Genomic DNA, 23,070 nt, shown 5'->3' with positions numbered 1-23,070 from the left:
TGGTAGGTAGGAAGCATGGCTACAACCAGAGAGGAGGGGAGAGAAGGATTGTGCCAGGAGGACCAGCAGGACCTTGATGTGGTCCTGCTTAGGAGCATCTGCCCGGCTAGACCATGAGGTCCTTGGGCACAGGACCCTGTTTACTCACCCCTGAATCCCCACAAGCCCCTCCCCCCACCACAGCATCCTGCACTCAGGGGCTGTTCAATAAATGAATGCCGAATGGATGAATGAATGTAAGAAACACTCCCATAGGCACAGAGCTAGGTCCTGGGGGAGCCCTGGGAAAGAGACTCAAACATAGATCATTCAGGGATCAAGCAGCTCACCTCACTTAACAGCCGTGGAAACAGGCCCAAAGAGGCCATGGCCTGCCTAAAGTCGTTAGTGGCGTGACAGATGTGGAGAACTTTGCGGGGTGCCTGGCCCGTGGAAGGTGCTGAGTCGCGCCCTCCTCTTACTGCCTGGAATTCATGCAGAGCGAGGCCTAGGAGCCTGTGAGCATCACACCTCCCAGAGCAAAACCCCTGCCACCTCTGTACTCTGCACTCCAGGAGAGTGGAAAGCAGACCGCCCCTGGCTCTCTGGGTTAGAAGGCAGAGGCAGGCTACAGCAGGCCCATTAAAGACACTTGGGAGGACTTCGCTCTGCACCTGGCGAGGCCTCCACCATGGAGGTCTGCAGCCAGGCACAGAGTGAGGGTCTTGGGTCCAGCCTGGTGTCTGAGAGGCCCCCGCTCCACCCCTGTGAAGCATTTTCAGGCAGTCCTAGCAGTCCTGCCCTGGTTACAGACCCATCAGCTTTGGCTCAGGGCAGGGCACAGCCAACTTCCTTGCGTGCCTGGCTGAGATCTTTCTTTTAGACCCTTCCAGGGGCAAGATGTTCTTTTCAGTGAAGGACCTACTCAAAGGAAAATAGAACAACTGCTTAGGTTGGTTCAGCACTTTACAGTCTACAAGACACTTTCAGACCTAGCTTGTCATTTAAGACCATGGTGACCCCCTAAGGTAGGTAGGTCAGGTGACTTCTTGAGGAATCTGAGGGAGAGAGGCAGTCATGTGAGAGTGCCTGCAGTTGTGACTTGAACCCAAGTCTCGGGCTTCTAGGCCAAATGCTCCCAGGTGCCCACGGGCTGGGGTTTGGACTAGCCTGGGAACTGCCTGCAGAGGCTTCCCAGGAAAGCACAAGGAAAACATTCACCCAACAGGAAACAGTCCCCAGCCCCAAACAAGCCCCCTCTCCCAAGAAATCTGGATTTACCCACTATAAAGGCCTAAATGAAGTACCCTTCCTCCAGTCTGCCCTTCCCAGGCCCTGGGGCTGCCTGCTTCTCCTTTGGCCACTGAAACTTACCTATCTCCAGCCCACTATGGAGCGGCTAATCTGATCAAATAAATCCTAGAATCAAAATCTGGATTATATATTTATTTATTTATTATATATTTATTATCTATAATTAAACTCCTCCAGGCTGGTTACTAAGAGAACTCCCTCCTCCACATCCCCACCTTTTCTCTATCCCCCCAATCCTGGTCTGGCAATTCTCCCTCCCTGTTAGGTATGTTGCTCCCCTACTCAAGAATCTGCAACGGCTCCCTAGTTCCTTCAGGAGTCAGCCCAACCTTACTGACTTGCATTCAAGGCCCACCCCGAGCTCATCCCAGCATCCCTTGTGGCCTTGACTGCCACTTCTCCCCACTGCACACTTTAATTTCAGTCAGAGAAGCTCCAAGCTGCTCCTCAGATGCACTTCTGCCCTCCTGCCTCTTCAGAGCTGCTTCCGTCTCCTGTTTCCTCCCGCCAGATCCTCCCTGGCCTTCAAAGCCTGATCCAGGGATGTTTCCAGGAACTTCTCCCTGATCCACCCAACCCAGCATGACCTCTGCCAACCAGTAGCCCCTCTCTCTTGGCCTTGACACTGACTGCTTTGTCTTGTAGTGGTGACTGTCAGGCAACAGCCTGGCCCAAGAGAAAGAGCCCAGCCTCACAGATCAGGCAGGCCGGAGGCGAGATCCAGGCCCTGCCACCTGCCAGCTCTGTGATGGGTGTGCTGTTCTGAGTATACCCTGCCGGGCATGGCATGTGGACAGCTGAAAGAAGACCGCTGGAACCCAGAGATTTAGGAGGCATATTGGGTAACAGTTCTAGTCTTGGGAGGTAGTGCCCAGGGCTTGAGGTTCCTCTGGGAGGCGGCTCTGAACACAGGCAGGAGCGCTGGACTGGGAGTCCAGAGCCTGGGCTTTAGACCACATTCTTTTTTTTTTTTTTTTTTTAACTATTTATTCATTTGTTTGTTTATTTATTTTCTCTGCACCAGGTCCTAGTTGTGGAACACAGGATCTTCGTTGTGGCATGCAGGGTCCTTTGTTGCAGCACGCATGTGGGATCTAGTTCCCCGACCAGGGATCGAACCGGGGCCCCCTGCATTAGGACTGCAGAGTCTTACCCACCAGACCACCAGGGAAGTCCCTAGACCATGTTCTTCAGTGAATGTGCTGCAGTGACTATTCAGCAGGGGGCCTCCTTGGGGCCATCTGCCCTTGACCTGGGCCTTGGATGACTCTTCTCTAAAACAAGGGCATTGACCAGGAGGTTGGAGGCCCCTGGGTGCCCTGCCTTCTGATTCTGTGGTGCCAACGGGGAAGGGGTGGTGCAGAGATTGGCACGGGGATTTGAGAGTCAGAGAGAACAGTCCTTTAAACTCTTCAACAAATATTTGCGGAACACTCTACTTCCAGGAGGCTGGGGTAGCTGGAACTCTCTGGAAAGCCCTTGTACTTGTGGGTGGCCATGCAGAAAGGCCCTGACTCTGAGCCTCCTCCCAGCCCTGCCCACGTGCTGCCTCAAGTCTTTTTCCAGCAAAGTGGGGAAGGAATAAAGAAATCTGCACCACCCAGGACTACACGGCCCGGACAGTGGAGGTGACAGCAGCAGAATGAGGAAGCAGTGGTGAGGGACCCACTCCTGTGCCTGCCCCTCCCCCCGACCCAGGCAGCCCAGACTTCGGCTCCTGAGTGGAGCTTGAAGCTAGAGCACCTTTCATGCCTTTGCTCCACCAGCACTTATGCAGCGGGCATGGGGCCAGGCATGGGGACACCTCAGAGGATGAGGCCAGCAGGTCCTGCCCTCCAGGAGTTCCTGGTCCACAGGGGGACAGCCAAGGCCAAAGGCCATTCGGTACAGAGGGGCCAGTGCCGCCATAGGGGGTGCAGAGGGGAGGGTCCCCGTCCAGTCAGGGGATGGGATCATCCTTGGTTTCCCAGAGACCTGATAGCTGAGCAGGGTTCTGCCAGATTGGAGGGAGCAGGAGGCCTGGGAACCATTCATTCATTTATTCAAATGTTCATTCATTCATTCATACATTTGTTCATTCATTCGGCACTTATTTAACTGAGCGCTGTGCTAATCATGGAGTCAAAAACTATGCCCGGGGAACTTACAGTATTGGTGGGGGGCATGCCCAGACTGAGATCAGGCTGTGGAGAAGTGAGGGGTCAGTGGGGGCCAGATAATGAGTCAGGGTGTGGGGGGATGTGGCTGTAGGAGGGCCGGGCGTCAGGAAGGACCTCTGAGTGGTGGGGAGGGCCTAGTCTGAGATGTTTGAGCAAGGTGGGTGGTCTTTCTTCTTCTCGTGACTGGGCATCCTTGATGTTGAACAAGAATAGAATATCCACCAGGGTAAGTTCAGACTGTGGGTGAGAGTGCCTTTGTAGGTTGAAGGGACACACGTGGATCTCTCTTGGGGAGAGGGTTATATCTAGGGGAGGGGGCAGGATAAGGAGCCCTCTTTGCAGGCCCCTCGGGTTCCAGCTGCAGCCCTGCCTAGTTGCCCAGAATACAGGATGGCAACCTGTCTATTACCTTACGGTTTTTTCTCCCTCCTGCTTCCCCCACTGACCCTCCACCCCCCGCCCCCAAACAAGGAGGCCAGAAGTGTTCAGGCACTTCCGTCTAGGAGGTGGCAGCCTGAGTTCCCGATGACTTCTGCTGCAGCTTCTTCATCCCCTGCTCTTGCCTCTCCCCCTGCACTGATGTTGTGAAAGCAGAGGCAGCAGACCTGGACCTGGAGCCAGGAGACCTGCGGCCAAACCCTAGCTCCTCCAGTGGCAAAGTCACCTACCTGCCTTCTCTGGGTGCCTGTCACCTGGGGAGAAAAATAATCCTTGCCTCTCTCCCAGGGCTGCTGTGAGATTTCCAAGCGAAATAATGGCTGGAAAAGTGGTGGGTGCACAAATGGGAGGGATTATCAGTACTATAATCTATTATGTGTTATTTCTGAAGGCACAACAGAACATGAGAAACCAAGCCCGCCTGGCTCCTCCCCAGGAGCCCACTTCCTCCTCACTTCCGCAGTCTACCCTGGCTTTGCAAAGACACAAATCCTCTCCCTGCCCCACTTCCCACACCCGAACCCCCCTAATTAAGTCCCTTACCTTCCCGGGTATCATTGTCTAATCCCTAAGCCCTTTCTCACCAGTCTCCAGTTCTCTCCAGGAGTCAAATCCCTTTAGAGTGAGGTGGCCCACTTAGCTGTGAACCAAGAGGCTGGGGGCAGGGAGCAGACATTTCAGGGCTCCTGGAGGGGAGGGGTGAGGAGGAGAAGGGAGGGGAGGGCAGGAGGGGTGCTGGAGACTCTGCCCTGGCTCTGCCACTAACTGGCACAAGCCTGGAGGCTTCCCCTGGGAGGAGTGGGTTGTCATTTCTACCCACACCCAAGACAGAATCCAGATTCTACAGCCAGACTTTTCATTCCTGACCAGTGCCTTTGAGAAGCAGGACAGCTCAGGGTGAGCCCACCGACTCTGCAGCCAGACCACCTGCATTCAGGTCCAGGGTCCATCACTTACTGGGGTTACTTGACCTCCATGCCTCAATTTCCCTTCCATCAGATGGCAATGACAATCTTACTACCTCATGTGGTGGCGATGGGATTAAATGAGCTAGTTCATGCAATTCGTTTGAACAATACCTGGAACATAGTAAATGTATCAGCTGTTTTACTTGAACTTCCTGCTTCTTCCCCCAGATATTTTTGCCATTCAGGTCTTAAACCTCACTACACTGCTCTTGGACAGTCCTTCTTTCCCTGGCACTGAAGCTGAAGCAGCCCCCAGCCCTGGTCACTCTCTAATGCTATTTTTATCTCCTTCAGGTGGCACTTACCATGGTCTGAAATACATGGTTATGGTTGACCATCTATTCTCAAGGGCAGGAGCCATTGCTGGTCATAGTCATGGCTACATGCCCAGTGCCTAGAACCCCGCAGGTGGTCAACATCCATTTGTGGGCATGACCCAACTCTCACTCTGTCCCCTTAGGACTGGATCCTGACCACCCTGACACACCTTCTACTCTGAAGCCCCTCCTCTTGCCACACCACATTTACATTCCTTATCTGCACCTGCCCTGTATGATCTCAGGTGGGTCAGCACCCCTCGCTGGGCGTCTGGGTGAGTAGAGGGAGGTGATGATGAAACCAGGCAACCAAGGGACAGTCTAAGATTTTTCTAAGGTGATTTCTTATGTGTTCTGCGGCTTGTGCCTATAAGGTGAAGAGATCTCAGGGACCTCTGAGTTCTGAAAATACAGTCCTCCCACCAGCCTAGCCCTCTGTTGCTACAACTGGGCTTGAAGCCCCTGTCAACTGAAAAAAAAATGCACAACCTACAAGCTATGTTTTATTCGGTAGCCAAATCTGAGGACTTAAACCCGGGACACATCATCTCAGATAATTCTGAGAAACTGTTCTGAAGAGGAAGGTGGGGAAGCAAGGATACATAGGAGTTTTTGCAACAAAGACCAGGTAGTCAGAACATCAAAAGATTCCTGTTAAGATAAGAAAATCAGATATCTTAAGTTAAGGAATGTGGCACTTTTCTGTGTATGGGAAGAGCCTGGGCTCACTGAAATTATTTCTTTGATATGCACCTCAGCTACATGGGGCCAGCATCCTTTGTTTTCTCATCCTGAGTTCCCTCAGGGCTCACTGGTGGGGTGGCTATAATGTGGTGGTAGCTTGATGGCTGCAACATCCTTTGTTTACTGATATGGCAGGCAGCCTTTTTAGTTCACACCCCCATGGGTGGTACATTCCTGTGAGCAAGGCATTGCCTTCCTCAAGGCCCCTTTGTAAAAACAGCAGAGACCCAACATTGGGCCCCAGTGTGGCCCCATTCCCTGGGGACTAGCCTGCCACCTGGTGGCAGCTCAATCACATTGGCGCTCCTCCATCACAGGGGCCGAGGCTCGTGCTCACTGGAGCAGACCTGTATTCTGAACATGGATTTGCCTTCCCTGCCCTTCATCCTTCTGCCAGCACCACCATCCGTGGACTCATGGGATGCTTGACCATTTTATGCACAGCCTGGAATCACAATGAAGAATTAGTTTCACAGCAGAGGAAGAGCAGCCCTGGGCTCGTGCCAGCCTCACCACGTATCACGTTCCTGGTACCAAGTCTAAACCATTTCCCTGCCCCTGCCCCATTAGTGCTTGGGGTAAGGCACCCCATGTCTCACACTTTCATTAACGGCTTCATTTCTTTCTCTGTCCCCTTGCAACTTTAGGGGGGATGAGGAAAGATGGGGGATGGGGGGCCTCCTCCACACAGTTCACAGCCCAGCCCAGAGCCAGGAAACCTTGTATTCCAAGACACAAGCCACTTGGGATCACAGCATGCCTGGTGAAAAGACCCACCCCCCAAATTTTTAGTCCAACTCCCAGTTGCGGACACAGGCCAAGAAAAGGGAAGCGGCTTGCCTGGAGGCACAGGCTGGGAAACTGATGGCTCTGTCCCTACCAGCTCCCTACCCTGCCCCAGAAGTGAAGCAAGCCAGGATTTGGGGGTTTGGCTTCTCTGGAGGGGTCTGCAGGGCTGAGCATCCTGTCCATCCATCCCTGAGAGTAGAGTGGCCTGAGGGTCAGCACCAGGCCCCGTGACCCACCTCCTCCCCAAGCTGGGATCCCTTCTGGGATCCCTTCCTCCCCTGTGGTCTCTTGTCTTTATTTTTTAATTTATTAATTTTTAATAAATTTATTTATCTATTTTTGGCTCCGTTGGGTCTTCGTTGCTGCATGCAGGCTTTCTCTAGTTGCAGTGAGCAGGGGCTACTCTTCGTTGTGGTGCACGGGCTTCTCATTTAGGTGGCTTCTCTTGTTGAGGAGCACGGGCTCTAGGCGCACGGGCTTCAGTAGTTGTGGCTCATGGGCTCAGTAGTTGTGGTTCATGGGCTCTAGAGCGCAGACTCAGTAGTTGTGGTGCATGGGCTTAGTTGGTCCACAGCATGTGGGATCTTCCCGGACCAGGGCTCCAGCCCGTGTCCCCTGCATTGGCAGGCGGATTCTTAACCACTGTGCCACCAGGGAAGCCCTGGTCTCTCTTGTCTTTAGATGCTCTGTTCCCAAGCAGGGCCTCTCTGGGCATTCACCTCCCTGTAGTCAATCTCTGGTCCGTTGCTGCTTCTGTTCCTGGGCTTACTCTCCCATCAGCAGCAAGGCTGATCTCTACTGCTCCTCTACCGCCCCCAACCCCACGCCACCCAGCAGCAGAAGGGCCTGGGCTGGCCTGGGCTGGCCTGGGCTACACCCTCCCACAATGAGACTGTATCCTCAAGCCTTTGTCTCTTCCAGGATCACCAGGGTTACCCCGTGGGAGGACAGACCGCAGGGTAACACTGGTCACTCACCAAGTTTACAGCAGCCCTCAGGCTCCCACTGACGGAAGGCTGGGATGTGGACATTTGTGGGGAAGAAGAGATGCGTTCTAGGTGGGGGACGGGTGTGAGCTGGGATCTGTATCTGGTAAGTGTGTGTGTGTTGGGGGGCAGCAAGGACCCCCTGCCTGAGGGGGGTAGGGAGAAAGTGGTGGGAACAGGGACAGGGAGACAGTGGAGCCAATGGCCTGGCTAATTACAGGGTGTGTCCTTGCAACCTTGTCATTGGGGCTGACAGAGGGGTTGGGACATTCACAGAACCAGAGAAGCAAGACTCTCCGTGGACACCAAGGGGCCTCCCCCGTGCATTTTGCAACTTAGGACATACAAAATAATGTTAGTAACCTATACAAAGAAGAATGATATAACGAACAGTCATGTGACTTAAAAAGCAGAACACCGAGACCACTGCGGAGGGTGTCCCTCCCCAATTACATCCCACACTGGTGAACTGAACTTTGTGTTTCTCATTTGCCTGATACTTTTAGAGTTTTGTTACAAGTGAATGCATTCATTAAAAATACAGACAGTCCTCCGGTTTCTTTTGCCATTGAGGTGAGTTTCACACAGCATAAAATGAATCATTTTAAAGTAAGAAAATCAGTGGTATTGAGTACATTCACAACGTTGGGCAACGAGCACCTCTATGCAGTTCCAAAACATTTTCGTCACCCCAGAAGGAAACCCCGTACCTGTGAAGCAGTCATTTGTCATTTCCCCTTCTCCTCAGCCACCGATCTGCTTTCCATCTCTATGGATTTACCTATTCTGGACACATCATACAATAATACATGGCCTTTTGTGTATGGCTACTTTCACTTAGCAAAATGTTTTCAAGATTCATCCATGTTGTCATGGATGTCGGCACCTCATTCCTATTTATGACTAAATAATATTCCAGCTTATGGACATATCAAAATTTGTTTACCCATTTATCCACTGATGGACGTTTTGGTTGCAAAACTGTGGGTAATGAGTCAAATCCATTTCACCTGCCTTCACTAATCAAGGTCATTTTAAGATGCATGTTCTCCAAGCAGCAGTGGCCTAAACAATAAGATTTGCCCGAGTTGTTTTCCAGAAGCTTAGAGTCAGCTGTGCCTAGTTCGAGGTGAGCTGGTTAAGACTGGATAGGACCACTGACCCTCCAACTGGGCATGCTCGAGTGCCTGCTTGGTGACCTTTTGATGTCAGAGGGCCAAAATTCCACCCTCAGATTGTGCTGTGAACGTGCAGAGACCTGTAGTTCAGTTACGCCTGTGCAGAATGAAGATTACCGCCCCTTTTTCCAATCGCCTTTCCCTACGCTCCCCACACTCCCCATGCCTCAGACCGCCCTGCTTGCTTTATCTTCATCCCATAAATACCCCAGAGCCCCTTGCCTTCAGGGAGGCAGACTTGAGACTTGTTCTCCTATCTCCTCACTTGGCTGTCTTATGAATAAACCCTTTCTTTGCTGCAAACCTCAGTGTCCCAGCGTTTCGGCTTGTGCAACGGGCAAAACGAACCTGGTTCAGTAACAGTTGTTTTCATATTTTGGCTATTGTGAATAATGCTGCTATGAATGCTGGTGTACAAACACTTGTTTGAGTCCCTGCCTTCAATTCTTTTGGATATACCCAGAAGTGGATCAGATGGTAATTCTTTTTGTTTTGGCTGCGCTGCGCAGCACGCGGGAATCTTAGTTCCCCAACCTGGGATGGAACCCATGCCCGGCGTCTTGACCACTGGACTGCCAGGGAAGTCTCTCCCAGATATTTTTATTCTTTTGAATACTATTGTAAGTAGAATTGTTGTCTTAATTTCCTTTTAGGATTATTCATTGCTGGTGTATGGAAACACAACTGATTTTTGTATGTTGACCTAAAGTCGATTTTTTTGAACTTAAATAGCATGTATTATTTGGAGACTTGCTTTTTGAGCTAAGCATTCTGTTAGAATTATCCATGGTGATACACATACCTAGTCCATTCATTTTTCTCTATTGCATTGTATGCTACACATGAAGATATCACGATTTATCTCTTTAGTGATTGTGAGTCGGGCTGTTTTCAGTCTTTTACTATTCAAATAGGGATGTTCTTCTGCACATGCCCAGGGAATGGTTCTCAGCCAGCAGAGTCACCTGGTGTGCAAGCTTTTTAGCATTTCCAACAACAAAGGCCCCACCTCCAGAGATAACAATTCAGTTGATTTGGAGTAGAGGTTGGGCATCAGTAGTTTTTAGAAGATCCTTAAATGATTCTAATGTTCAGTCTGTGTTGAGAACCACTACTCTAGAGTGCACAGTATACCCAGGAGTGGAATTCCTGAGAGTGTGCAACTTCAGTTTTATTTGATGTACAATTATTACCAGCGTGGCTGTCCTGTACCAGCACAACCAGGCTGTACGCCCATCAGCAGTGTACAGATCCACATTCCTACCAGCACTTGGCATTGTCAGACTTCAAATTTTTGCCAGTTGATCTCTCATAAGACCTTAATTTGTATCTCTCTATTAATGATTAGGTTGAGCATCTTTTCATATTTATTGACCATTCTTGTTTCCTCTTTCGGCAAATGCCTATTTGTATCTTGTGCCCATATCTATGTATTTGTATATTCTGCATATGAATCATTTGGTTGCAAATACCTTTTCTCATTTGGTGGCTTTCCCTGCCGCTTTATTACAATGTTTGGGTTAACAGAGTTTTTCATTTTTTACTGTGGATGAATTTTTTTCAATATTTTCCTTTATAATCTGCTTTTATGTAGTAAGAAGTCTCTCCTGGGGGAGGGGGAATTGGATAAAGGCAGTCAAAAGGTACTACAAACTTCCAGTTATAGGGCTTCCTTGGTGGTGCAGTGGTTGGGAGTCCGCCTGCCGATGCAGGGGACATGGGTTCGTGCCCCGGTCCGGGAGGATCCCGCGTCCCACATGCCGCGGAGCGGCTGGGCCTGTGAGCCATGGCTGCTGAGCCTGTGCGTCCAGAGCCTGTGCTCTGCAGTGGGAGAGGCCACAGAAGTGAGAGGCCCGCGTACCGCAAAAAAATAAACAACAAAAAAACTTCTAGTTATAAGATAAATAAGTACTAGGGATATAATGTACAACATGATAAATAGAATTAACACTGTTGAATATTATATATGAAAGTTGTTCAGAGTAAATCCTAAGAGTTATCATCACAATTTTTTTCCATTTCTTTTTTTTTTTAATTTATTATTATTTTTTATTTTTGGCTGCGTTGGGTCTTTGTTGCCACATGCGGGCTTTCCCTAGTTGCAGTGAGCAGGGACTACTCTTCGTTGTCGTACGTGGGCTTCTCATTGCGGTGGCTTCTCTTGTTGTGGAGCATGGGCTCCAGGCATGCAGGCTTCAGTAGTTGTAGCATGCGGACTCAGTAGTTGTGGCTCGCACGCTCTAGAGTGCAAGGTCAGTAGTTGCGGTGCACGGGCTTAGCTGCTCCGTGGCATGTGGGATCTTCCCGGACCAGGGCTCGAACCCGTGTCCCCTGCATTGGCAGGCAGATTCTTAACAACTATGCCACCAGGGAAGTCCTCCATTTCTTTAATTTTGTATCTATCTGAGACGATGGATGTTCACTAAACTTATGATAATTTCATAATGTACGTAAGTCAAATCATGATGCTGTAACTCTTTAAACTTATACAGTGTTGTATGTCAATTATATCTCCATAAAGTTGTAAGAAAAAAAAAATCTCTCTTGACCTTGAAGTAACCAAGATATTCTCCTATGTTTTTTTTCTAAAAATGTTTAGGGTATTACTTTTCATATTTAGGTCTTTAATCCACATGGAATTGATTGTGTATGATGTGCAGTAGGAGTCTAATACCATTTATTTTCCTTATAGTAACCCATTCCCTTAGCACAATTTATCAAACAGTCCATCCTACTGCCTCCTCCCCTCTCCTCAAATGCAACGCTTCTTCGTACACAGCCATGCTTTTGTGTGTGGGTCAGTTTCTGGCTTCTGCATTTGATGCCCTATTTGTCTGACTTCAGGCTGGTATCAGACTGTCTTATTCTCTCCATCTTATTCTTCAGGAGCATCTTGATAGTTCAACGTTGGTGGTTATACAAGTGTTCCCTGTAAAATTCTTTCCATTTTTATGCGTGCTTGAAATTTTTCATAATAAAATATTGGGGGAAAGAGTGTCATGGCTCCTCAGGCCTTTGCCCTTTTATCACGATACAATTTTTTTAAAGTTTTCAGACTGAGCCAGCTCCTAGCAGCAGCAACCCCTGGGAGAGAAGGATGAATTTTAGAACCGTCCATGGAACTTTCACATTCCGGTGGGCATCAGACATGACTTGTTGGGGGTGAGGCAGTGCTGGTCTTCTATCGTGCCCGTTTCAAGGCCTGAAGACCCAGCCTCTGGGCCCCACTGTGGAACTGTGTTAGCTGGGGGTCCCTGGCCCCTCTCTCTGCCCCTCCAGGACCCTTGCCTCAATCTCGCCCCTCCCCACCCCCCGAACACCTGTCAGGCCAGTCTCTGGAGTTCAGTCTGGTGGAGAAATGGAGAACCAGGCCAACCGTGTGACCGTCGGGTGGCTCCAGAGCAAGGGCTAGCGTCCAGACCCCCAGAAGCTCCTCGTTGCTGCCCTTCTGGGGCCCGATCGTGCCTCCGGCTCCCCAAGTCGCCAACTATCTTCCAACTATCTCCGTCGGTCTCCCTTCCTCTGGTCTCCGCCGTCTGACAACCGAAAGCTGGGAGCGTCTCCTCTGACTTCCCACCTCTGCTAGTTGACCTGGGCTCCGCCCGGCTGCAGCCCCGCTGACCGCCGGCGCCTGTGTTCTCCACGGCCACCAGGGGGCGCGCGCGGCCGGGTCTGGGCGCGGGAGCCGCCGCGAGCCCACCCCGCCTCCCGGCGCTCCTCCCCGTCCGGCCACGCCCACACCCACGCCCCTCCCGGCGTCCCGCCCCGTCCGGCTGCGGCCTGGCTCCCTCCGCTTCTCCACGCTCCCAGGACCCCCGGCGCCCCTGTGTCCGGCCATGGGCCCCGCCGCTCGCCCCACGCCGAGGTCGCCGCCGCCGCCTCCTCCGCCGCAGCCGTCGCCACTGCTGCTGCTGTTGCCTCTGCTGCCATTCTGGCTGGGCCTGGCGGGGCCCGGGGCCGCGGCGGACGGCAGCGAGCCCACTGCCAGGGCGGGGCGGGGCGGGGCCCGCGCCGTGCGGGTGGACGTGAGGCTGCCGCGGGAGGACGCGCTGTTGCTGGAGGGCGTCAGGATTGGCCCCGAGGCCGACCCGGTGCTCCCTCTGGGTGGCCGTCTGCTGCTGGTGAGCGCCGCTGAGCCATATGGCCCCCGCCCCGCCGTAGACCCTGCACCCAGATCCAGCCTTCATCCTGGACCAAGCCCTGTCAGCCCAGCGCCCCTTCCCCAGGCTGCCCAGGCCCCCAGCATTCCGGCTTCCAGAACCTGAGATCAGATGCCCTCCCCTCCAGACTCATTCCCAAACCCTGGCCTTGCATCGCTTGTGTGACCGATCCCCCTTCCTCCCCCTCCTCCTTCTACCATGGCCCCTCGCCCCACAGGTGGACATCGTGGATGCTGAGCAGGAGGTGCCCGTAGAAGACTGGATTGCAGTGGCATACGTGGGCAAGGAGCAGGAGGCCCAGGTTCACCAGGAGAGTCAGGACAGCGGCCCACAGGCCTATCCTAAGGCTCTGGTTCAGCAGGTGCAGGGGGTGTATGTGGAAAGGGGGCTGGAGGAAGGGTTTTCAAGGCAACTGCTAGAGCCAGACTACCAGGTGGGCCCCTAAGGAGCTTCCAGAGAAGCCCTGGGCCTGGCTGGGGCAAGGGACCCCAGGGGTAGACTGGAGTCAGTGTGGTTGGCAGCAGAGAGGTGGGAGGAGGCTCGAGAGAGTCAGGAAGCTCAACCAGACTCTGAGAGTATACAGTGGGGAGTTCCTGCTGGGAGTCGGTGGGCAAGCCTGCCCTGCTTGGACCAGGGAAAGCACAGTATTATTTGCGTCCCACAGAGCATCTGGGGGGAAGGTGAGAGGAATAAGGGTTTTTGCCCTTGATCTCAGGGAGCTTATAGCTGATCTGTCCAGAGGAAATGCTAACCGCAGAGCCAGGAGCTGAGAACAACTATGACCACAGGTGGTGAGACAGGTGTGTGGGCAGGGTGTGTGCTAGCCTCTGCCTCTGTCCTGCAGATGCGGAGGGCGCTCTTCCTGGGAGCCTCTGCCTTGCTTCTCCTCATCTTGAACCACAACGTGGTCCGAGAGGTAAACCGGATCAGGCTTTTGGGGCACATAGGCTGGGGAATGGGTGACCCGGCCTGGCTGACCTCCCTGTCCCCCTACAGCTGGACATATCCCAACTTCTGCTCAGGCCAGTGATTGTCCTCCATTATTCTTCCAATGTCACCAAGCTGTTGGAGGCACTGCTGCAGTGAGTTGGGGTTTGGGCTCAAAGGACTGGGCTTGGGTGCTAGGGTCCTTGGCTTTGTCGTGGGCTCAGGGGTCCTGGGACCAGGGCCTTCCCTGTTAGCCTGAGACTGTAGCCTCCTAGTCTGAAAAACGGGTGAGAGGACTAGAAGGAGATGATTCTGTGGGCTCTATAGGTGGAGGTGATTGGCTCCAGCAAGGAGGAAGCCAGATTCCTGATTGACTCTTCCCTGTGCTTAGGGCCTCCTTGGCCGGCTGTTATGAGAACTAGAAAAACCACTGGCTGGGAAAGGCGTGGGGGCCAAAGCAGAAGGGCTGTGGCGTGATACTCAGGGGTATCCTTTTCCCACAAGGCTGGGGTGAGTGGGTCCGGGCCTCTCCTCCCAAGAGCCCTTCTGTCTGGCCCCTTTGGCCTCCCCTCTCAGGAGGACCCAGGCCACAGCTGAGATTACCAGCGGAGAGTCCCTGTCAGCCAACATCGAGTGGAAGCTGACCCTGTGGACCACCTGCGGCCTCTCCAAGGACAGCTACGGAGGATGGCAGGACTTGGTGTGCCTGGGAGGCAGTCGGGCCCAGGAGCAGGTGAGTGCCTGGAGAGAGAAGGTGGGGGTGGGGGGACCACACACATGACTTGTCTCCAGTCCTGTGGCGTCTTCCTGCCCTGGTGGGGAGGACCACCCCTTGCACCTCCCAGGGCTGCTGTGAGGGTTCAGGGGCTGGGTGGGTGCTCCGTGTGGTGCCTGACCCGGGATCATGCACAGTCAGCTTTAGCTGCTGCTGTTGTCATGTCCCTGTCCTTCTCAGAAGCCCTCTTTGATTCCCTATCACCTGCAGAAAGAAATTCAGACTTCTTACCTGTCTTTCACAGCTCTCCTGATCACTCACCCTGTTTTTTTCCCAGTCTTCTCCCTACACTCCAGCCACTCTGTGCCATTTACCGGTCTCCACTCACGCCCCGGTCTCCTGCCACCGGGGCTTGTCTGTAGGCTCGGACATCCTCTTTCTCCAGCTCTGTATGTCCCAGACCAGCCAGAGCCCTCACAACTCATCCTCCTGCCTTCTTCGGAAAGCCTCCCTCACATTGGGCCCCCAGCCCCCCTACTGCTTTTATTTTTTTTATTTTATTTTTTTTTTACTGCTTTTATTTTTTTTAATTCTTTTTTAATTTTTAAAAGAAATTTATTAATTTAATTTATTTATTTCTGGCTGCATTGGGTCTTTGTTGCTGTGCGTGGGCTTTCTCTAGTTGCGGCGAGCTGGGGCTACTCTTTGTTGTGGTGCGCGGGCTTCTCCTTGTCGTGGCTTCTGTTGTTGTAGAGCATGGGCTCTAGGCATGTGGGTCAGTAGTTGTGGTGCGTGGGCTCAGTAGTTGTGGCTCACAGGCTCTAGAGCACAGGCTCGATAGTTGTGGCACATGGGCTTAGCTGCTCCGCGGCATGTGTGATCTTCCCAGACCAGGGATTGAACCCGTGTCCCCTGCATTGGCAGGTGGATTCTCAACCACTGCGCCACCAGGGAAGCCCCCTCATAGGCCTCTTAGGACAGCCCATCCTGTGTGACTGTTGGGGACTGTGACTTTGTCTCCTGAAGGCCAGGCTGTGTCTTATTTGTCTCTGGCTTTCCCAGTGCTTGGCATAGAGAGGGTCAAAGGTATTGTGTCTGCAAGCATTTCTCAAATCCCCAGTCTGCAGGGCAGGCTTTCCCCGCTCTCCTGATGCGCAGCCTCCAGCATGCCTTGGTGGATGGGGAGCCGTGCAAGGCAGCTTCAAGTCAGGCAGACTTGGAATGAGGCTCTGAAACCTTAGCTGAGCAATGTTAGGCTGGGTGTTTAACCTCTGGTCTCACGTTCCTCATTTGTGAACAGGTATAGCACACGGCCACAAGATTGTTGAGATCGTGTATGTAAATCTCACGGCGGGCACTGAGCAGATGGGTAGCTGCTCCCCAACAGTACCTTTATTGTTATGAGTGCTCGAATAAGTCAACAGTCACCAAAGGTGACTTCTGATATTCTAGGACACTTGGGGGTCCGTGAGAAGGGCTGTGGAGGGTACAAAAGGCCTTGGAAGACCCGGGCTCTGCCGTTCAAGGCCTCAAAGACGGGCAGAGAAGAGGAACTTACACGGAGGCAGCCCAGAGCACAATTTCGCTTGAGCAGCATGAACCGCAGTTCTGCAGAGGGAGCGGGGAGTGAGGCTGCGGGAGTGGAAGGAAGGGCTTTCTGGAAGAGGAGCGAGCCCGCTCTCTCTCCCCCTGGAGGGCAGCCCACATGGACTTCTGGGAGGGGCAGGCATTTGGTGAGGGGCTGTCAGATGAGAGACTGGGAAGAGGTGCGGGCAGAAAGCCTGGAGCTCAGAGAGGATCAGGCTGGGAGCGTGCCCAAGAGGCCAGGAGGTGGGCATGTACTGTAGGTCAGGTCAGGCTGGCTGGTTGTGAGGGCAACGCTGAACAGCCTTGGCCTTGCTGCTGGCCGGGGCGGGCCAGTACAGGTGTTGGGAGCCCACGGTAGCTGAGGTGTCTGAAGGACAGCCAGAGCCAGCTCTCAGCCCCAGGGCCCAGCCACCACTCCTCCAGCCTCTGGGCATCCAGAGCTGTAGTCACCATGTATCAGAAAAGTCTGATGACCATGTCCTACTGCTCTGATGGACAAGGCCCAACTCTGCCCTCCCTCCTCACCTGGGAGTCCCCAAGATGCACCGAGCCTGGGGAGATGGGGTCTCTGGCCTCCAATAGAGCTCCAGGCCAGCCACACCCTCGGCCCACCCAGAACTCACTGGCCGCTCCAAAGCACAGAGCTCCAGGTTCTGCCCCAGAGAGCTTACAGTAAAGGTCGTGCGAGTCCTGCCACGTGTCAGCCTGGCTCAGCATGGCAGGGGGTATGAGGACAGGGCAGCTCCAGCCCTGGGCTCATGCGGCCCTATCAGGGGAGGAACTAGGCCAGAGACACTGTCATCTGCTGGGGTGATTACTGAGCTGGTGAGGGGCATGGCCCTCCAGGCATGGTGAAGGCGCCTGAGCTCAGCCTAGGGGCTTCAGGAGAGCTTCCTGAGCAGGTGTCACCATCCCTCCATGGACGAAAGGGGACGCGGACACAAGCCAGGGGGCGAGGGTGGGACAGAGTGTGAAGCTGGGGCTCACAGACCCCTCTTGGCAGTGGCCCCCAGAGTGCTTCCACCCTGAACTAAAGCAACATCTTCTGACCCTAACAGCACCTTGCCCATCAAATCATTTCTCAGCCCCTCTCCCACCACGTGTTGGCAGTTGAACTTCAGCATTGGCTGGGGAAGAACACGGTCGCAGAAAACTTTTTTTTTTTTTTTTGCTGTACGCGGGACTCTCACTGTTGTGGCCTCTCCCGTTGTGGAGCACAGGCTCCGGACGCGCAGGCCCAGTGGCCATGGCTCACGGGCCCAGCCGCTCCGCGGCATGTGGGATCTTCCCGGACCGGGGCACGAACCCGTGTCCCCTGCATCGGCAGGCGGACTCTCAACCACTGCGCCTCCAGGGAAGCCCAAGGCAGAAAACTTTTAAATGAATGCATTTATTAGTTGTGACACGTCCGCAGGCCCGTGTGCTGGTGGGTTAGCGGCTGGGTCTTGTTTCCTCCGCTGTGTCACCTCCTGAGCCAGCTGTTGAGTGGTCACAGCCTGTCTGCCGCACTGGATTTGGTGGCAGTTCAGTCTAGGTCATTGTGTCCCCCTGAGGGCCTCTCAAAGGCAAAGTGAGGTACCTCAGACGTGGTTCCCTCCCACCAGCGGGAGCTGGAGGACCACTGAGGGCAGAGTGGGTATGAGGAGGGTGGCAGGGGAGGTGAGGGGGGAACATTTGCCTAGCAGGGTTGGTCAGGGAGAGCTTCCAGAGCAAGAGGTGTCCAAAGCCATAAGCCAAGGGAGGGAGCGTGGAAGAAGAGCATTAGTTCCCAAGACCTGGAACAGTGTGGAAAGGCACAGACGTGGGAGGGGCAGGGAGCATGGGATGGGGGAGGGGGGAGGGGTGGAGATCAAGGGCCTTGAGGGCCCCCTGGTAGAAGAGTTTGGGTTTCCTCCTGAGGATGGGGAATGCGGAGGAAGCGGGAGGGGAGCATCAGAGGGAAGGGTCAAGTAGGGGTGCTGTGTAATCGGGTTTGCAGGTGAGATCCCTGTGACTGTGGGCGGGACCTGGGCGGGTGAGGCCTGAGCAGGGCACCTGAAGAGCAGCAGAGTGGGGAGGAGAGGAGGGGCGTGTGGGGCCTCTAGGGAGTGAGGAGACAGGGCCTAGGGACTAGTGCCCTCTCAGGCTGTGAATGCTCAGCCTGGATGGGCGTGGGTGGGTGGGTGATGGCAGCCAGGAAAGCAGACCAGGAGGAGTGCTGGGTAGGGATGGGGGTCCTGGGCTGGGGAGTCTGTGAGGCTGCCAGTAGATGCTTCTGTGAGTGCACAAACACCAGGTTTGTTGCCCAGGATTGGCCTGGGCTGAGCACTGATGTAGGGTGAATCTGGGGCAGCCCCTGAGAGAGCACGGGGCGGGGGCGAGGGACAGCAGCTTCAGAAGAGGAAGCCTGGTGCCTCTGGGGTCATGGTGCCCATGGACCTCATCTGCCTGGTCCTTGGGGTGGATTTACTGGGTAAAGAGGGTGGGGTGGCTCCAGTGCCCCTGACACCCTGCTCTTCTCCCCAGAAGCCCCTGCAACAGCTGTGGAACACCATCCTGCTGGTGGCCATGCTACTGTGCACAGGCCTCGTGGTCCAAGCTCAGCGGCAGGCATCCCGGCAGAGCCAGCGGGAGCCCCGAGGCCAGGTAGGAGCCAGCCCTCGGGGGCCCTCGGGAGCCCTGGTGTCCCCAGCCCTCGGGAACTGTGTGCCCTTACCCCACAGGTGGACATGCTCAAGCGCCAGGTGGTGCAGAGGCTGGCGTCCCTCAAGACCCGGCGTTGCCGGCTGGGCCGGGCGGCACAGGATCCCCCGGAGCCTGGTGCTGAGACCTGCGCCGTGTGTCTGGACTATTTCTGCAACAAGCAAGTTAGTGCCCTGGGCAGAGGCCAGCCTTCGGCTGACACGTGATGCCCCCTACCCTGCTCCCAAGAGACCTGAGAAGTACCCCATCAGGCCTTCACCCAGCTCCACCAGACCTATGGAAAGCAGCATGGGGGTGGGGCAGGTCACAGGGGTTTCAGTTCCCCAGCTCAGGTGTGGGCGTGGGGCCTGCTACCCCCACTGGAGGCCTGAGCCCTCTCCCCGACCCTGCAGTGGCTCCGGGTGCTGCCTTGTAAGCATGAGTTTCACCGAGACTGTGTGGACCCCTGGCTGATGATCCAGCAGACCTGCCCGCTGTGCAAATTCAACGTCCTGGGTGAGCACCAAGGGTGGGGGCCCTTGACCGTCTCCACCTGGTTCCCACCTGACACCTCCCTCCCTGATATTTTTTCTCCTCTCCTGCAGGGAACCGCTACTCAGATGATTAGCTGCCCCAGCTGGATCTCTGCATGTGGGATCTCTGCATCCCTCCACCTGCATCCTGGCCCTGGGCCCTGGGTGCCTGAAACAAGATGGCAGGGGGAACAGGACAGAAAACCCTATGGGTGGAAGGAGGGATAGGGGCCTCCCCTGCTGAGGGGCAAGGTGGCCACCACATCCACACTGGGATGGAGGGACCACAGCCCCCAGGCTGAGGATGCAGGGCCCAGACCCAGCAGGAAGAGAGGCTGCTTTGGGGCCTTTCTCTGCCATCCTGGGGTGTGCCTGCCTTCCACTCAGACAGCTCCCAGGACTCTGGCCAGGGACCTGGGGAAGAGGGTGTGGGCAGTGCTGCTGTTCCCAGGGCTCTGGGAGCTCTCTGGCCTGCCTGTCAGGGCATCCCTGGGGCCTGAGGCTGCAGTGGCCAGGTTTTGTGCTTATTTATTGGGGGTGGGTTGGGAGAGGAGCTATCTGGCCTTGGGGGCACTCTAACCTGACCATGTTCCATGACACATCTTGAAGGCTATGATGTTAAACCTAGCGGCCCTTCCATTGCCTGCTAACCCTCGGTCCTTGGGTACCGGCAGCTGCAGGTCCCATGGCCTGTCCAGCTGGGCTCCCTTCTGGGCCCTGGCTGGAACCAGAGGCCTTAGAAACCATCTAGTCCTGTGCTTCTCCGTGGGGTTACAGGTTGCTGACCAGGATACTTGAAGCCACAGGATAAATGTGGTACATCTTACAGGGGCATCTGTTTTTTTAGATTTGGGGTACGGGAGATTTAATATTAAACATGGATATATTTTAATGTAAGATGTAAAATTTGTGTGGATGTTTTAAGATAAGTCGCCCTGGAGTCTACTGCCCATGGGAGGCAGATTCTAAAATGGCCCCCAAGATTCCCCCAGCCCTCATGGACACGCCTTATGCGATCCTGGCACTATGACGCTGATGGGTTTTACTCCCATGATTAGGTTGTTATATGGCACAGTTGACCTTAATATGGGAAAGCATCCAAGTGGGCCTGACCTAACCATGTGAGCCCATTAAAAGTAGAGAGTTTTCTCCAGCTGGTGGAAGGAGAGGAATTCAGAAATTTGAACCATGGAGGGGATTCAATGCCTGAGAAATTCTCTGTTGCCGACTTGAAGATGGAGGGGCCATGCGGCAAGAAGCTGGATGGCCTCTGAGAGCCCAGAGTAGCCCCGACAGCGACCAGCAAGGAAATGGACACCAGTTCGACAGCTGCAAGAACCAGAATTCTGCCCACAATCAGAATGAGCCTGGATTCTGCCCCACACCTTGCAAAAGAAAGGCAGATGCTTTTTTAATTTTATTTATTTTTTGCTGCGTTGGGTCTTTGTTGCTGTGCGCGGGCTTTCTGTAATTGCGGTGAGTGGGGGCTACTCTTGGTTGTGGTGCGCGGGCTCCTCACTGCGGTGGCTTCTCATTGTGGAGCACGGGCTCTAGGTGTGCAGGATCAGTAGTTGTGGCTCTTGGGCTCCATCCAGAGCACAGGCTCAGTAGTTGTGGCACACGGGCTTAGTTGCTCTGCGGCATGTGGGATCTTCCCGGACCAGGGCTCGAACCCGTGTCCTCTGCATTGGCAGGCGGATTCTTAACCACTGTGCCACCAGGGAAGCCCCTGGCAGATGCTTTGATTTCAGCCTTGTAAGGCCCTGAGCAGAGAACCCACCCACACAGGGCCGGACGTCTGACCTACAGACCTGTGAGCTACTGAATGGATGCAGAGAGGAGCCGGGCTGTGACAGGTCCGCCCCCTGCCTCAGGGAGCACACCAGAGGGCTGGCTCTCAGCTGGGAGGGGCCCAGTCCAGACAGCCAGCCCAGGCTCCCTCAGCGAGCCCCCGGGCTCCACAGAAGCAAGAGTTGGGCAGCCTGTGGCCATGCCAGTTCAGCTACATACACAGCTCTTCTTGACTTTTCTCTGTAAACTGAGGTGCTCTACTTGTTGGCCTCCTGACCAGGGAAAACTGTCATAGAAAGCCAAGAGCATCCCCCGTCCCACCCCCACACCCAGAACTCCTCAGCAAGGTCTTAGTGCCTGTCCTTCACAGGCGGGGTGGCTCAGGACAGGCTGGAGGCTTCGTGAGGAAAACTGGACTACTGCAGGCCTGGTGTGCCTGGCAGCATCAGTGCCCTGGCCCCAAGGGACAGGCCTGGGAAAGCCAGGGCTGGCTTGGGGTGTCCCGCTCTCTGGCTGGGTGAAGCCTTGCCCTGCCTTCAGTGGCCTCCTGGGGATCCAACCTCCTGGATTTAGAGAAACCCTTTCTGACTTGTGTTTCCTGAAGGTGAGGCGTTCCACAGTGAAAGGGGGGCTGATTTTCTTGGATCCTTAATGTCCCCATGCCCAGGTTCACAGCTGGGTGGTCCCTGCCTGCCTTTGTGAGCCTGAGCCAGAACCCCGGCCTCTGACTCCTTCCTTGCCTCAGGTGTCCTCACTGGGCCCACCGTGGCGGCTGCTCTCCTTCCCCTGCGCACCCCCTACCCTGACCCTGCTCTTTATTGGTGGGGGTCACTGAGTCCATGTTACCCCTTAGTCTTTGCAGTGAGGATCAAAAGACTGCTTTCACATCGCCCAGGTGCTAGAAGCTTCTTTCTGCCCTCAGTGTGTCCTCTTCCTCCACTGCCCCTGTCAGGAGGGAGGCAGGAAGCTCCCATTTACTGAGGGTGCACAGTGTGCCAGACCTCTGCTGGCCAATGACCCACATGGCCGGGGACTCAGGACAGGGAAGGAAGGACTCTTGCCCTGCTGAGCCAGTGTGGTGAGGCCAAGGTTGCTGTGAGCAGATGGCCTGGGCTTTATTACATGGGGTGGGTTGCCAGCTTCCCGCCCTCCAGCCCCACCCCACTGCAGGCTACGTGGGCCGCTCCTGGGGCTGGTATGCAGGACCGGCCTGGCCCCGGCTTGGTGACAGTCTCCTTCTTAGCCTGGCCAAGGCCCGGATGGGGTTCTGGGCACAGTTGGTCGAGTGGGTCACATCCTCTAGGGAGGACTTGCTGGGTCGACTGCAGGGCTGCTGAGGCGGGGAGGCCTGGGGCTGGCCCGGCAGGGTCCTGCCCGCACTGGCCGTCCTGCTGCCAGGTGAGTGCTGCCTGCCCAGGGGCCTGAGGGAGGATCAGACGGCAAGATCTCCTGTGAGGGAGGGGGACCACCCCACCCCCACATGCCCCGCCTCTGACAAAGCCTCACTCACCCTGGAGATGCTCTCTGGGCCTGGGCTGGGGGTGCTGCTCTGTGGATTCCCTTGCTGGGAGGGGCCCAGAGCTGGTCCTGTGGGATCAGCTGCAAAGAAAACCAAGCTCAGAAAGGCCCAGGATCCCCTCTGCAGCGAACAGAGAGGGTGTCATAGAGAAGGCGGGAGGGCCTGAACCTGTCGCCATGGCCCCTTCCTCTGAGGGGCAGGGTTTGGAAAGCCTTCCAGGGCCTGTCCTTAGCCCTGGTAAGGGTGGGAAGGTTTGCTTTCTCACAAGGCTCCTGGTGCACTTGAAATAAAGGTTCAAAGGGCTA

The 23,070-nt window shown here is 54.7% G+C and overlaps 2 protein-coding genes across 2 annotated transcripts in view; one reads left to right on the top strand and one right to left on the bottom strand.

The window, feature by feature from the left end:
* Positions 1 to 12,605: 12,605 nt before the first annotated feature.
* Positions 12,606 to 20,875, top strand: RNF215 (ring finger protein 215). The gene is made up of 9 exons (XM_022550958.3): positions 12,606 to 12,993; positions 13,250 to 13,393; positions 13,877 to 13,948; positions 14,029 to 14,114; positions 14,536 to 14,692; positions 18,767 to 18,886; positions 18,964 to 19,107; positions 19,336 to 19,438; positions 19,528 to 20,875. The coding sequence occupies exons 1-9, from the start codon at positions 12,709 to 12,711 to the stop codon at positions 19,548 to 19,550; spliced, it is 1,134 nt and encodes a 377-aa protein (XP_022406666.1). The 5' UTR covers positions 12,606 to 12,708; the 3' UTR covers positions 19,551 to 20,875.
* The window catches only part of CCDC157 (coiled-coil domain containing 157), a 16,631-nt gene continuing 13,327 nt past the window's right edge, over positions 19,767 to 23,070 (bottom strand). The window contains exons 10-11 of the mRNA XM_022550716.3: positions 22,757 to 22,845; positions 19,767 to 22,667 (exon numbers count right to left, since the gene is read on the bottom strand). Of these exons, the coding sequence (XP_022406424.2) occupies positions 22,418 to 22,667; positions 22,757 to 22,845 (339 nt within the window). The 3' untranslated portion in view covers positions 19,767 to 22,417. The remainder of the gene's footprint in view (positions 22,668 to 22,756; positions 22,846 to 23,070) is intronic.

This window comes from Delphinapterus leucas, chromosome 14 (assembly GCF_059928025.1).
Source record: "Delphinapterus leucas isolate spDelLeu-1000000601 "Yukka" chromosome 14, BTC_Dleu_Yukka2, whole genome shotgun sequence".
Lineage (NCBI taxonomy): Eukaryota > Metazoa > Chordata > Mammalia > Artiodactyla > Monodontidae > Delphinapterus > Delphinapterus leucas.
Note: the sequence above shows the minus strand (reverse complement) of the source record. Positions and strands in the feature narration are given on the sequence as shown.